Below are 13869 nucleotides of genomic sequence, written 5' to 3' on the forward strand. Positions count from 1 at the left end.
GTCATCTTTCATTGCAGTGCGCGTGGGCTTCTCTCTAGTTGCGGCATGCGCGTTTTCTCTCTCTGTAGTTGTGGCGCACAGGCTCTGTAGTTTGCAGCATGAGGGCTCTCTAGTTGAGGCGTGCAAGCTTAGCTGCCCCACAGCATGTGGGAATCTTAGTTCTCCGACTAGGGATCGAGCCCGTGTCCCCTGCGTTGGAAGGCAGATTCTTTACCACTGGACGACCAGGGAAGCCCCTATTCCTACTTTCAATTCCTTAACTTTACCATTTCTGGCAACACAAGTTTTTCTTTCTGGCAGCTTAAGGGCCATAGTAAAGAATGGGAGAGGAAGCATTCTTGACTATGGAAATATTAGTGGTGCCAGAACTGGCTGGTGTTGACTTCAAGACCCACTGAAAGACTGGAACTGGCAACCATGATATATAAGGATGGAACAGCATGGGGGTTGAATTCCACGTGATATTTGGTGATGGTTCAAGATCTGGATTTGACCTTTATGCCAAGTTCCCAAGAAACCTGAGTCTGGAGCTAGCTTTTAACCTTTCTTGTTAGCTGCCTTTCTGGGGACATCTGACACTTTTAATAACTTCCATCCTCTTGAAACACTCTCTTCCTTCTGATTCTGTGACAATTAGGATCCAGTGTTTTTCTTCCTCACTGGTTGTTCCTTTTCAAAGATTCTCCAAGGGCTCTCCTACTTGTGCCTTAAATGTTAGAATTCACCAAGGCACTCTTCTTAGCCCTCTGCTGTTCTCTGGGGAGCTTATCCAAATCTATGGCTTCAGCTACCACTGAAATGTTCATGATCCCGAAATTCTGGCCTATACATCATTGGAGTTTTTAAAAAGCAGCTTTCTATAAAAGTAATATATGTTATGTATACAGTAAAACAAATTCAAACAGTAAAGATGAATCTAAAATAAAAAGCATAAGTTTCATCCCTCCCAGGCCCACTCTTCATAGGTAATTTTTTAACGCTTGTGTAAATATGTAAGTATTCTTCTGCACTTGCTTTTTTTCCATTTAATATAATTTTCTCCCATGTGTTAGATTTGTACCTTCAACTGCCATTTGGACATCTCCATCTGGCTGTCCCACAGATATCTAAAACTCCTTCCCTTTCTTTGTAATTCTCCCTTATGCTATACCCTACTGCTAGTCTCTTTCTACCGTCAACACCGTGAAGAAATTGTCTTTACACACTGTGCCTTTCCAGTCACGCAATTTACCTCAATGTTGTTTCTACCCCCACTGTATCTCTGAAACAGCTTTCTCCAAAATTACTAAACGACTTACTTGTTGCAAAATCCAATGGACACATTTTAGTCCACACCTTACCTGATCTGTTATGTTTGACACTGACCAGTTTCCTTGATACTTCTCTCCTGGTTTCTTCTTTCCTTTCCTTCTCAATGTCCTCTTTTCCTCTCTCTTCCCTTATGTCATCTCAAATTCCTCTTTCTAGGCCATCTTAGTCACTTCCATGGCTTCAACAACCTTCTATATTCACACGCTAGGGCGCGCCGCCTCCCGTCCCCCAAACTTTCCTTTTGGACTCCCAACCCACCTTATCTAATATTCTATTGTCTAATGGATATCCCACAGGCACCTAAAGCTCACTCTTCCCCCACCCCAAACAACAATGAAAATGGCATTATTCCCCAGGTGCCCAAGCCAGAACACTGGGAAATACCTTGGATTCCTCCCTCAGCCTCATACCCGTTTCCGATCAATTTTTCCCCATCTGCACGCCCCACTTCTAGAGGACAGACCGCTGTAGTCTCTTACCAGGGTAAGAGCTTCCCAATTGTTCTTGCCTCTAACTTCACGCCCTCCAATTCATTCTCCTCATTGCAACCAGTGATCCTTCTAAAACGCAAATATATTTGTTCACACCTCTGCTAAGACTCTTCAAAACCTATTCATTACCCTTAGGAAAAAATAAACTAATTTACAAGGCCTTGCGTAATCAGGCCCCTCTCAACCTCCGGGACTCATCTATTACCTCTCTTTTAACCAAACCAGGCTGCTGGCAGCTCCAGAAGGTACCTAGCCCCCCACCCTCAATTCCCAACAGTCCAGTATTCAGCTCAGGCGACACTTCCTTCAGGAAGTGGGTGCTCAAAAACCAAATGCTCAAAAAGTGAAATCCGAGAGGGCATCTGAAAAGCACTTTCTGTTCCGGACCCAAGTTTACGGAACGTCCGGGTTACCAGGAAGCTCAGAGCAAAGGTCAAACCCAGATCATGAACCTTCCCCCAAGTTCGCGGGGCAATCCGACCCCCGTAATATTCCGCCCTTATGCGTCATGGCTGCCAGTCGCAGTCTTTCAATGGATCCTGAAGTCGACACCAGACAGCTCCCACCCCACCAACGTTTCCACACTCAAGAACGCAACCCTCTCTCATGCCTTACTACGGCCCTGAAGCCGTACTGAAGAAAAACTTGCGTTGCCAGCTTGCCCCAAAGCAAGATGGCTGCCAATCTCTATTCTCCGCTACCGAAATGAAGCTATCCACTTCCCGTTTAATGCCGCTGCCAGGCTGCCCTCAACTAGCATGGCTACTCCGGCTCATGCCTCACTATGGTCTCGAAGCCGCCACTAACCGGCCAGGTTCCGGGAGGCGCTGTTCAGGATGCAGCCACCCCCGCCCGCCTCTCCCCTCCCCCACGCCCGCGGCGGCGGCGGCGGCGGCTGGAGCCCGGATGCGGCGCCGTGAGACAGGCCCGGGAGAGCGGCGCGGATGGATCCAACATGGCGGCGCCGAGCCTGAGCCGAGAGTGAGGCGGCGGGGCGGCCGGAGTGGGGAGGGGGAGTCGAGCGGGACGGGGCGGGGCCGGGCGGGGCCGCAAAGGGCTTGGGGAAGGAAAGTGGAGGGGGAGGCGGTGGCGACGTCTAGCCTGAGAACCTGAAGAGAGGGAGGTGACGGGACGCTGCAAGGTGGGGGAGGGGAGCGGCCGAGGGGGGCGTGCGGGGGAGGTGGCAACTGTGGGAGAGGGCAGGGTCGAGGCGGAGGAGTGGGGCAGGGGAGGGGCGTAAACAAGGGCCGAGGCTGGGCCAGGCTAGGGGTATTAGAGAGGCCGAGGTGGGGAGTGGGGCTGCGGTCCCGCCGGGCTGAGGGGGTAGGAACGGGAACGAGGGGCCGAGGGTGTGAAGGGGAAGGGGGCTTGTGGCATGTGGTTGGAAGAAGGACTGGACTCTTGTAAGGGGTGTTGTGGAGAGGTGGGAAAAGGTGAAGATTGGATTTGAGACGTTTGGGGGGAGGTTCTGAAAGTGTTAAATTGGAGGTGGGAGGGGGAAGGGCCTAGGGGAGAATTTGGGTGGAAAAGGAGAGGACGGAGGTTTGGGGAATGGAGAGCGTGTCGGTGTGACGAGGTAATGGAGAAAGTGAGAGACTAGGAAGAAAGTTTGGGAGGAAGGGGAATGGGATGGGAGATAGGACAGTGTAGCTGCACGAGTGATAGAGGTTCAGGGGTTTCCTTTTCCCCTGTAGAAAGGAAGAGAGAGCAGAGTTAATCAGCATCAGTTACAGCCAATTCTAATTGCCAGGCCTTTAGCTTTTACTAGGGTGGGAAGGGCAGAAGGGAATGGTCATGTGGATTTGGAGAATTGGGGTTGGATGAGGGTTCAACTGGATTTCCAGAAGCTGCCTAGCTTACTGCTCCCTTGTTTTTCCTGGTTACAAAAAGAAGAGAAAATGGGGAGCCTGGTATCGCTGGAGTGTGGAAGGAGTAAAGGACTTTTCTAGTTTTAAACAATTAGCAATGCCAGAATGGGGAAATAGCCATGCTATGTTGGAACGCTGTTTGCAGGGAACAGAAAACACAGGGTGGTGTCTAGGCAGCCATGCTAATTAAATGAGTGCTTTCGTTTCCAGACCCTTCTTTTGCTGTTTAAGTGCTAGGAGCGGGGGTCAGTATTCATACATAAAAAATGTTCCCTGGTGAAATGTAGATGTTTGACTGGATGCTGCCTCAGTGGATATTTTGTTCTCACAGTGTGTGAGAATTTGGAGGATAGTTCTGGTCTCATAAGTGAAGTAACGGAAAGAAAGTGCCTTCTTTGGCTGTAACCACTTTCCTCCTAGTTCATCTAAAGATGAAAGTCAATGTTAATACTGTAACAAAGTAGGTGGGCCTCATAAGGAATTGAGGAGTCAGGTGAGGTGTCAGAGGATAATTGGTTTTCCCACAAGTTGTTGAATTTGGGACCTTTCTTGCCCTAAGCCACTGAGACTGGAAATTCTTGGAGTTGGTTTTGTGTTGTGAATTGGGTAATAGAAGGTTAGGGAAGCCTGGGGACTTCGATGGAAGTGAGTTCTCTCATTTAGCTTGGAGTGGATCATTTCAATTGAAATGGCTTTAGGCTTGTCTATATATTTTTGCAGCTGAGATTGACTACCTCTTTGAGGTTTCAAAATAAAGCTTGAAAATTGACACTTCCCCCTCTTATTTGTTTTTGCTTTGCTGCTGGCTTTGAACCTTGTGCTAGGAAGAGACCTGGGAAATTAAGTTTCTTGCAGAGGTAAGTCTGGAACTTTTTATTGTTTTCAAACAATGGAAGGGAGTGGAAATGGCATGAAATGGAAATGGCATATTGGGAGTTGAGCTCAGTAATGGGGTAGCTGACAGGGAAAATGGGTTTTCAGTGGGTAAGATCTGTTGCAGTCGTTGTCCCTTTGGGTCACCGGAGATTGGTAGGAGGGAAGGGAGAACAGAAATTAGGTGTCTTAGGGCAAGACTCCAGCCTTGTTTTGTTATTATCTAGCCTTCGTGGTCAGCTCTGAGAGAAACATTTTTAAACATATGGAACTTTGTACTCTAGTACAGTGTCTACTAAATGTTGGCCTTGGAGGGTTGCGGAGGCACCTGCCCTGGGAAGGCTTTTCCTCTAGCTTACTCTTTATCCTAGTTGTTCTGGAATCTTCATTTTGAAAACACAGTTTGTAATTCTGACTTCCAGATATTTGGTTACATTTTCTTGGTCCTACCAGCAAGAAAGCTCTTTATGTAGTCGTCTTAGTCATCTTTAAGGTTTTCCATGTCCTTTACATTTCAAGTTTCAAGACATCACTCTTTTTTAGATTTTCCACATGACTTTCCCTCTCACAGGGCTTCTGAGAGAGTCAAATACCTCTAGTTCTTTTGGGATGAAACTAGACTGTTGTTTTCATTTCGAGACATCACTCTTTTTATTTCTTCCACGTGACTTCTAAGGGCTTCTGAGAGAATCAAGTACCTCAAAAAATACAGATCTCATCCCTGGTTGGGATGAGACTAGACTTTGCATGGAAGTAGAAATCTAATAGATAACGATTAGTCAAGAGGAAGTCCTGTAGATACATATAGATTGTTTGTTGGCCCTTGGCTGGCTTGGACCTCCTCCCAAAAGAAAGCGAACAACAAAAAACCCTGCAGCTCCAGGAAATGCAGCAATTCATCAGAATAAAGAATGAGTCTTGGGAACCTATTAAGGGTGATCCATACGTTAGGCTCTCAAATAGACCCAAATCAGCCAGCAGGATCAGGACTGTTGTTTACTGGAGTGTTTGTCTCTTGGTATCTGGCGATGTTTCAGGCACCAAGATTCTGAAGTTCTTTCTAATCTTCATTTTTAGAGGGGGTATATTCTCCTCACTGCCCTGATACTTTTCATCTAGGATCTCTGTATAATTTAAGCTGAGTTCCTTCGATTCACTGCCACAGAAAGCTGAGTATATTTTGGTTTAAGGGGAAGTTGGCCACATTCTTTTAGTGCTGAAGTTAGATAGATTCTTGGAACCCCCATCTGGATTGCTGAGTGAGTGAACTCACCATCCTAGATGATAATTAAGTGGGGAGGGCTGCCTATTAGTCTGCATGCCAGCCTCCTGACATTTCTCCCAAGGACAAGCATGGCCTTGGGAAACTTCTGCCTCTTTTTGCTTCATTGCATAAGCAGTATAAGTCTGATCAGCAGCCTAACAAGGAAGGGTCTGCTTTTGGTCTAGTTTTGGGACTTTAAAGATGGCTGCAAGGTTTAAGTGCAGGATCCTTTCTGGCTGTCTTGCAGAGGATGGCATTTCTCTGATCTGCACAGAAATTTAGATTGAACTAGGTCAAATTAGACCTCCTGGGATGGGGCGGAAGGGAGTGTAGTCCTGTCACCTGCTGTTCACCTAAATGGCAACAGCAGGTGATAGAGAAGCCAAGGTTGGAGTGGGATGGAACTCCTTAGTTAAGTTAAATGAGTCTTTGTCTGACTGGCTTTTCTTCTGGAATATTGTTTGATGGGTTTGGGTTGGAGGGACCAAATCACTTCCTTTTCCAGATATAGGATGGAAGCGACATGCTGTCTCTCCTTTTGACCCTCCATCTAGAATAGGCTTTCTCATCTTTAGCATTATTGACATTTTGGACCAGATAATTCTTTGTTGTAAGAGGCCGTCCTGTGCATTATAGGATGTTTAGCATCATCCATCGCATTTACTCACTGCACGCCAGTAGCACCCTCCCTTACCACCCTCCCAGTCATGACAATCTAAAATGACTCCAGACATTGCTGAATTCCCCTGGAGGGCAAAAATCGCTCCTGGTTGAGAACCACTGACCTAGAAGCTCTGATAATTCCTGTCACTTTGATCCAGCCTAGGATCTACGACTTAAAGGTGGCTGTTTTTTCCTCAAATCTAGGGAGGTAACCCTCAGGATTGAGACCTATTGTAGAATTGCATCCATTGATACACAATTAGGACCACAGTGCTTCCCTGTATTCTGCTTCATTTTCCAGTGACCAGGTATGTGGGGACAATATTTCCTAATTTCCTGGGGTTTATAGTCAGGACACTTTGAATTAGGGAGCTCTGAAGCAGCCTGCTCTTCTGATTGGTTGAATGTGAAACCTGCCCATCTGTTTTTTATGGGATCCACATAATGAACAGCTGGCCAAGGGGAACAGGTGGGATAGGGAACAAGGAGAAGTTGTAGGGGCTCTAAGGAGACTCAGTTTTCTCATGTTACCTGCTATGAGCAAGAAGTTGTTTTCCTTCAGTCCCCTCTATTTGTAGCCAGTGACTGCAGCAGGTGAAACGAGAGGAAGAGACGAGGAAAACCAGTCAATAGTTGAATCGCTATTTTCCCTGTTGTTTCCCATGCTTTGGGTGGGACATCTGGGCTCTCATAACTAGATATGGGCTATATTTCCTGTCCATCTATCTGAACCCATGGTATGGGGCTAGGTGATTACAGGGTGGCCCTCCCTTTTTCTTTTCTTATTTGTTTATTTATTTATTTTTGGCTGTGTTGGGTCTTCATTGCTGCGCATGGGCTTTCTTTAGTTGCGTCAGGCGGGGGCTGCTCGTTGTGGCAGTGTGCGGGCTTCTCACTGCAGCGGCTTCTCTTGTTGGGGAGCATGGGCTCTAGGCATGTGGGCTCAGTAGTTGTGGCTCGCGGGCTCTAGAGCGCAGGCTCAGTAGTTGAGGCGCACGGGCTTAGATGCTCCGCAGCATGTGGGATCTTCCCGGACCAGGGCTCGAACCCATGTCTCCTGCATTGGCAGGCGGATTCTTAACCACTGTGCCACCAGGGAAGCCCTCCCCTTTTCTTAAGGGTATGAGTCTCTCTGCTTTCGTTTCAGGATTAAAAGAGAGAACCAGGTCCTACTTGCTCTTCAATTTTTCTGAGTCCCCAACAGCTTGACTTTTCTGAAGTAGTTTATAATTTTATTCTCTTTCTAACCTAGCCTCAGTTTCTTGGAGTATAAAATGGACAGAACGGCCTGTCTCGCTGTTGAGTAGGATGCTATGGTATGGGTAGTTTTGCAGTGTGGGGGAGGCTATAGCCAGTTAGAGTATATGCATGATACCTGAGTTGCATGTACTTTTAATTGGGTCCTCTCTCTCTTGGATTTTTGTTGAGTTTTTTTCTTAATTGGTGTCGCTTGTGGTAATCTCTTGGAGATTCATTTCAGTTCAACAACAGGTTACTCCTACTATATGCCAGCCTCCATCTATTGCTAGGCACTAGACACATAAAGATGAAAATGACCTAGGCCCTCTACATGAGTTGCTTAAGATCTAATAGGATAATAAATACACAAATGATTTTAGTACACTTCGATAAATGGTTTAAGGGAAATATGTACAGTGTTCCATAGGAGCACAGAAAAGGACTACTTATACCAGCATGGGGGTGTAGAGAATGAATTTGAAGATGGCATCTGAGCTGATTCTTAAAGGATGAGTAGGAGTTAACCATCTGAAAAAGGGTGGTAATGGGGGGTGTGGAAGAGAAGGGAGAGGGGCATTCAGGCAAGGAGAATAGTCTGAAGAAAGTTACAGAGAAATGAATTGTATGACGTATATGAACTATAAACAAACGGATAACGTTAGAGAATAAAAAGTGAGTTACGAGGTTGGCAAAGTAGGCAAGGCCTGATCTTGGAAGGTTTGGTGTGTTGGGTAAGGAGTTTGGAGTGTTCTTACTGGTAAGGAGGGGACTGTAGCGAGGTCTTAAGCCGAAAAGTGATGTGGTCAGTTGTGCGTTTTAGATAATTCAGCTGGACGTGGGGGATTGATGTAGGCAGGTTAGGGTTGGTGGCTGCAACAGCCTTAGAGTGGCTGTTGCAGTAATCCAGGTGAGAGATTGCTGGGGCCTGAACCAGCATGGTAGAGGTGGAAGGGTGAGGCAGATTTAAGAAGTAGAAAGTAGCATCAACAGGAATTTATAATTGATTGGGTGATTGGAGGCTGTGGTCAGATGGTGGAGCAGTATTGGGTGGTACTCTCTGCCAGGGCAGTAAATAGTAGTGGCTAGAGAGGAGGTGAAAGTTGTTGGACTTGAGGATTGGTTATTGGCTGGGTCACTGATATTACCCAGGATGATGGAGGAACTTTGTGAATTAAATGCCAAAATATATAATAAATGTAGGATTGTGATTGGTCATTGACAGGGGATTGGTAAATGACAACCATGAGGAAAGGTTAGAAGGTGACATATCCAAACGGTGTGTGAACATCAGGCGAGTACAGGTGGCATAGGAGACTTACAACAATGCTCAACCTAGGAGCTTAGTGATGTTTATTGTTTTAAATCCATGAGTTTTGGTGGATATTTAATTAACTTTCTTAGCATTTATTCTCCTGGACTTGGTTTGATTGTTGGAAAAATGAGGTTAGGTTTGTGGAGGGATGAGTCTGGCTGCAGAGGCTAGGATGCTTATCTCTTTGAAATCTCTTAACCATTTAGATAAGTTTTACAGTGATTTCACATGCATCTTCTCATTGGATTCTTAACTCGAGGAGTAATTTCTTTCATCCCTGTTTTGTAGACGGGGACAGTGAGACTTTGAAATTAAGTGACTTAAGGTCACACAGCTACACAGTTTGTTAATGACATAGGCAGAATTTTTTTTTTTTAAGTCCCATTTTTCTTTTTTCTCTTTAGTTATTTATGGCTGCGCTGGGTCTTCGTTGCTGCACATGGTCTTTTTCTCTAGTTGCGGCGAGCAGGGGCTACTGTTGTGGTGCGCAGACTTCATTTTGGTGGCTTCTCTTGTTATGGAACACGGGCTCTAGATGTGTGGGCTTCAGTAGTTGGAGCTCACAGGCTTAGTTGCTCCATGGCATGTGGGATCTTCCTGGACCAGGGATCGAACCCGTTTCCCTTGCATTGGCAGGCGGATTCTTAACCACTGTGCCACCAGGGAAGTCCTGAAATAGGCAGAATTAAAACTAGTTCTAGGGCTTCCCTGGTAGTGCAGCAGTTGAAAGTCTGCCTGCCAGTGCAGGGGACACAGGTTCAAGCCCTGGTCTGGGAAGATCCCACATGCCGCGGAGCAGCTAGGCCCGTGAGCCACAATTACTGAGCCTGCGCGACTGGAGCCTGTGCTCCGTAACGGGAGAGGCCGCGATAGTGAGAGGCCTGCGCACCGTGATGAAGAGTGGCCCCTGCTTGCCGCAACTAGAGAAAGCCCTTGCACAGAAACGAAGACCCAACACAGCCTTAAATAAATAAAATAAAATAAATAAATAAATAAAAAACACTAGTGTAACCCTAAAGGCTTTCAGTTTCCCTGTTGTCGGCCCCTAAGTTCATCTGATGCAGCTTCTATATTAGAATTTAGAGTGAATTCTCTACTTCTCCTCATTTCACCTACATTTAAGGGATGAATTGATTGGGGGTGCTGGCAGGGAGAGCACAAGGGACCAAAAGCAGTATTTTGGAGGGCAGAGGAACAATTGGGGTAATATTTAATAGAAAATTCTGCTGAATATGTAGCGCTAAAATTGCAGTTAACAAGTCTTACTTAGCAGAAGTTACTATCTATCTCCAGTAAGATCTGGACTTAGGGCAGCATCTGTTGGATATACAGAGCTCTAGGCTGTATTCTTTTTTTTTTTTTTTTTTTTTTTCTGTACGCAGGCCTCTCACCGCTGCGGCCTCTCCCGTTGTGGAGCACAGGCTCCGGACGCGCAGGCTCAGCGGCCATGGCTCACGGGCCCAGCCGCTCCGCGGGCACGAACCCGCGTCCCCTGCATCGGCAGGCGGACTTGCAACTACTGCGCCACCAGGGAAGCCCTAGGCTGTATTTTTTAATAAGTACTTTGTAGGGACTTCCCTGGCAGTCCAGCAGTTAAGACTCCATGCTTCCAATGCAAGGGTCGGGGAACTAAGATCCCACATGCCATGTGGTGCAGTCAAAAAAATAAATAAATAAATACTTTGTAAAAGTTAGTAAATGCTTATTAAGCACTACACTGTGCCAGGCATTGTGTTGGGCTCTGGGAATATAGGAATGGATGACTAATTCCTGACATTGAGTGGTTCACAGGTTCTTTCCTTTTCCTTATAGTATAGTGGGGATTGCAGCTGCTGAGCAGGGATTCTGGAAAGCATTGTGCACCTGAGCCCCCAGCATGGCGGGCCTAAAGCGGAGGGCAAGCCAGGTGTGGCCCGAAGAGCATGGTGAGCAAGAGCATGGGCTGTATAGCCTGCATCGCATGTTTGACATCGTGGGCACCCACCTGACACACAGAGACGTACGAGTTCTTTCCTTCCTCTTTGTCGATGTCATTGATGACCACGAGCGTGGCCTCATCCGAAATGGACGTGACTTCTTATTGGCGCTGGAGCGCCAGGGCCGCTGTGATGAGAGTAACTTTCGCCAGGTGCTGCAACTGCTGCGCATCATCACTCGCCATGACCTGCTGCCCTACGTCACCCTCAAGAGGAGACGGGCTGGTGAGGGTGCATTGGGGGCTGGGGACACTGGAATCAGGGAAGAGCTGTGGGCGGCCCTGTGTGAGCACCATGGGAGTCCAAGCAGAAGGAGGCATTGACGCTGGGGAGTACTGAGGAGAATAAGTTATGAGGCCCATTGGAGGGTTGGACTAGGAGAAGGGAAGGGTGTATCTTTTCCTGAGTGAACCCCTCTCCCCCTACAGTGTGCCCTGATCTTGTAGACAAATATCTGGAAGAGACATCAATTCGCTATGTGACACCCAGAGCCCTCAGCGATCCAGAACCGAGGCCTCCCCACCCCCCTAAAACAGGTGAGACAATATTAACTCCCCCTAATTTCCATAATCAAGAAAGAGGACACTGGACCCATCTTTTCCCAGTTTTGCCAGCCTAAATGAAAGGACAGTGTCCCCCCCCCACCCATATCTGGCCCCCAAAAAATCAGATGAGGTGTTAATGCTTCATCTGGGTCCTGTAATTGTTCCCACATTGTGTCCACCTTTCAGGTCACATCATTGATACTGTTTTTAGTGCTAAGTCTAAATGATCCTTCCTCATTCCAAGTGAACTGTTTGAATTTCTGCTTTTACCCTACTATGTCTCCCTTTTTACCCTCTGGTCAGTGCCTCCCCACTATCCTGTGGTGTGCTGCCCCACTTCGGGCCCTCAGATGTGTAGCAAGCGGCCAGCTCGAGGGAGAGCCACACTTGGGAGCCAGCGAAAACGCCGGAAGTCAGTGACACCAGATCCCAAGGAAAAGCAGACATGCGGTGAGGAAGTTCAAGGGTTCTAGAGGTAGAGTAGACTTGAAGGGAAATACAAAGAACTGCTGGAATACTGGGCAGTTATTCTATTCAGTGTAAGGCTCAGTTTGATTGCTGTTGCAAAGTGAGATTGAATGGTATAGTCTCTGGGAGGAGAACTCCTCTACCTTTGTGGCAGAGTACATTTCAACTCTTTCTAGGTAATACTAGATGAAAGGGATGCTGTTATGACATCCTTATTGTAGGATGACCCAAGTCATGATAGAGTATTAAAGTGAAATTCTGTGTCTGTTAATTAGGAAAATATCTCCTAGAATCAAGGTGCTACTTGTGAGTGATGGAAGTAATCTGACCTGGGCATGGCCCATTTAAGGGAACCTCTTGAGTTCAGGCAAGGATTTCAGAGGTACACAGAAAAGAACTAGTCCTGGGAAGAGGTAGAGAAGCTGTCAGGTGATGTTCCCAACTTTGCTACTCTGCTGTTCTGTTCTATTGCTGTTCAAGCCTTTCAGACTTGGCTGTAAACTGCAACCTCTTCTGCATATCTTCTTTTCCCCACAGACATCAGACTGCGGGTTCGGGCTGAATACTGCCAGCATGAGACTGCTCTGCAGGGCAACGTCTTCTCTAACAAGCAGGACCCACTTGAGCGCCAGTTTGAGCGCTTTAACCAGGCCAACACCATCCTCAAGTCCCGGGACCTGGGTTCCATCATCTGTGACATCAAGTTCTCTGAGCTCACCTACCTCGATGCATTCTGGCGCGACTATATCAATGGCTCATTACTAGAGGCACTTAAAGGTGTCTTCATCACAGACTCCCTCAAGCAGGCTGTGGGCCACGAGGCCATCAAGCTGCTGGTGAATGTGGACGAGGAGGACTATGAGCTGGGCCGACAGAAACTCCTGAGGAACTTGATGCTGCAAGCATTGCCCTGACCTTTTTCCCCTTCTCACTTCTCGGGGGACTTCTTACCACCCACCTCTGGAGCTTACATACCGTTCTGGGGTTTGTCCTCTACCCTTCCAACCAATCACACCCCTGCCTTTTTTTTTTTTTTAAAGGAAAAGACAAATGAAAAATGGAAGTGGTGTTCCCCACCCCTCCCTGCACCCATGTGCCTGGGCTTCCCTTTGTTTCCCTTTTCCACCTACACCCCTCATGTGTGTCTCTACAGCCACCTTGCCATTGAGCCATAAGACAAATGTATAGGGAGAAGCAAAGTCTATAGAACATAGTCTTTGTAAGGGATTGAAGTGATCACTGCTTTTGGGTGCACTGAGGGGTTATCAGTACTTCTGGCTTTATGAGGGCTCTTAAATTTTGTCTGAGAAACCAAAGGGCTGTCAGTAGGGAGCTGTGTGGAAGGTGGGACTCTGAAGTGTATTTTGGAAATTAATCACCACCCTCTCCCAAATTATAGAATTTTTAAAAAACAAAGAAGCTGTGGCCCTTTCCACTCTCTTCTGGCCCTTGGTGCTGCTCCTCTCTGCCTCGTTTCCTCCATTCCATGGCTTGAAACCTCGGCCTGGTGTGGCTCCTTCCTTTTCCCTCTTTGTCAAACCCTCTTCAAAGGAGTAATAGGTAAGCGGACTAGGTCAGCCTAGTCGCCCTCCCAGCTGTGTTGTGTGTGTACACACATACACAGGGTGGATGGAGAAGAGGTTGCTGATTAAAATACACTCCCCCTAAAAAGGGGAAGGGGGAGTGTGACACTTCCTTTCCATGTTCAAGTGAAAATAAATAATGTACCCTGCAGCCCTTTTCCCCTTTGCTTTCTTCTGGCTTGGGCAAAGGGCATCATAGGTGAAAGTGAAATGATTCAATATCAATTCCTTTCTTCTTTTTCTTTCCCCATCCTCTATCCCCACTCCCACCCCCAA

General features: G+C 47.0%; 1 protein-coding gene across 6 annotated transcripts; it reads left to right on the forward strand.

Moving 5' to 3' along the window:
- The first annotated feature begins 2549 nt into the window (after positions 1–2549).
- DEDD (death effector domain containing) lies at positions 2550–12927 on the forward strand. Of its 6 annotated transcripts, none has more exons than XM_082660078.1 (7): positions 2550–2783; positions 4495–4527; positions 6675–6778; positions 10834–11222; positions 11426–11533; positions 11846–11992; positions 12548–12927. In XM_082660078.1, exons 4-7 carry the CDS (start codon positions 10898–10900, stop codon positions 12922–12924), a joined length of 957 nt encoding a protein of 318 aa, XP_082516204.1. In that variant the 5' UTR covers positions 2550–2783; positions 4495–4527; positions 6675–6778; positions 10834–10897; the 3' UTR covers positions 12925–12927. The 6 variants fall into 6 exon arrangements, with proteins under 6 accessions (XP_082516204.1, XP_082516203.1, XP_082516208.1 ...); XM_082660080.1 differs by lacking the exon at positions 2550–2783 and adding an exon at positions 3041–3235; XM_082660077.1 differs by lacking the exon at positions 6675–6778.
- Positions 12928–13869: the final 942 nt, after the last annotated feature.

Source organism: Grampus griseus, assembly GCF_964374135.1.
Source record: "Grampus griseus genome assembly, chromosome: 1".
NCBI classification, from domain to species: Eukaryota; Metazoa; Chordata; class Mammalia; order Artiodactyla; family Delphinidae; genus Grampus; species Grampus griseus.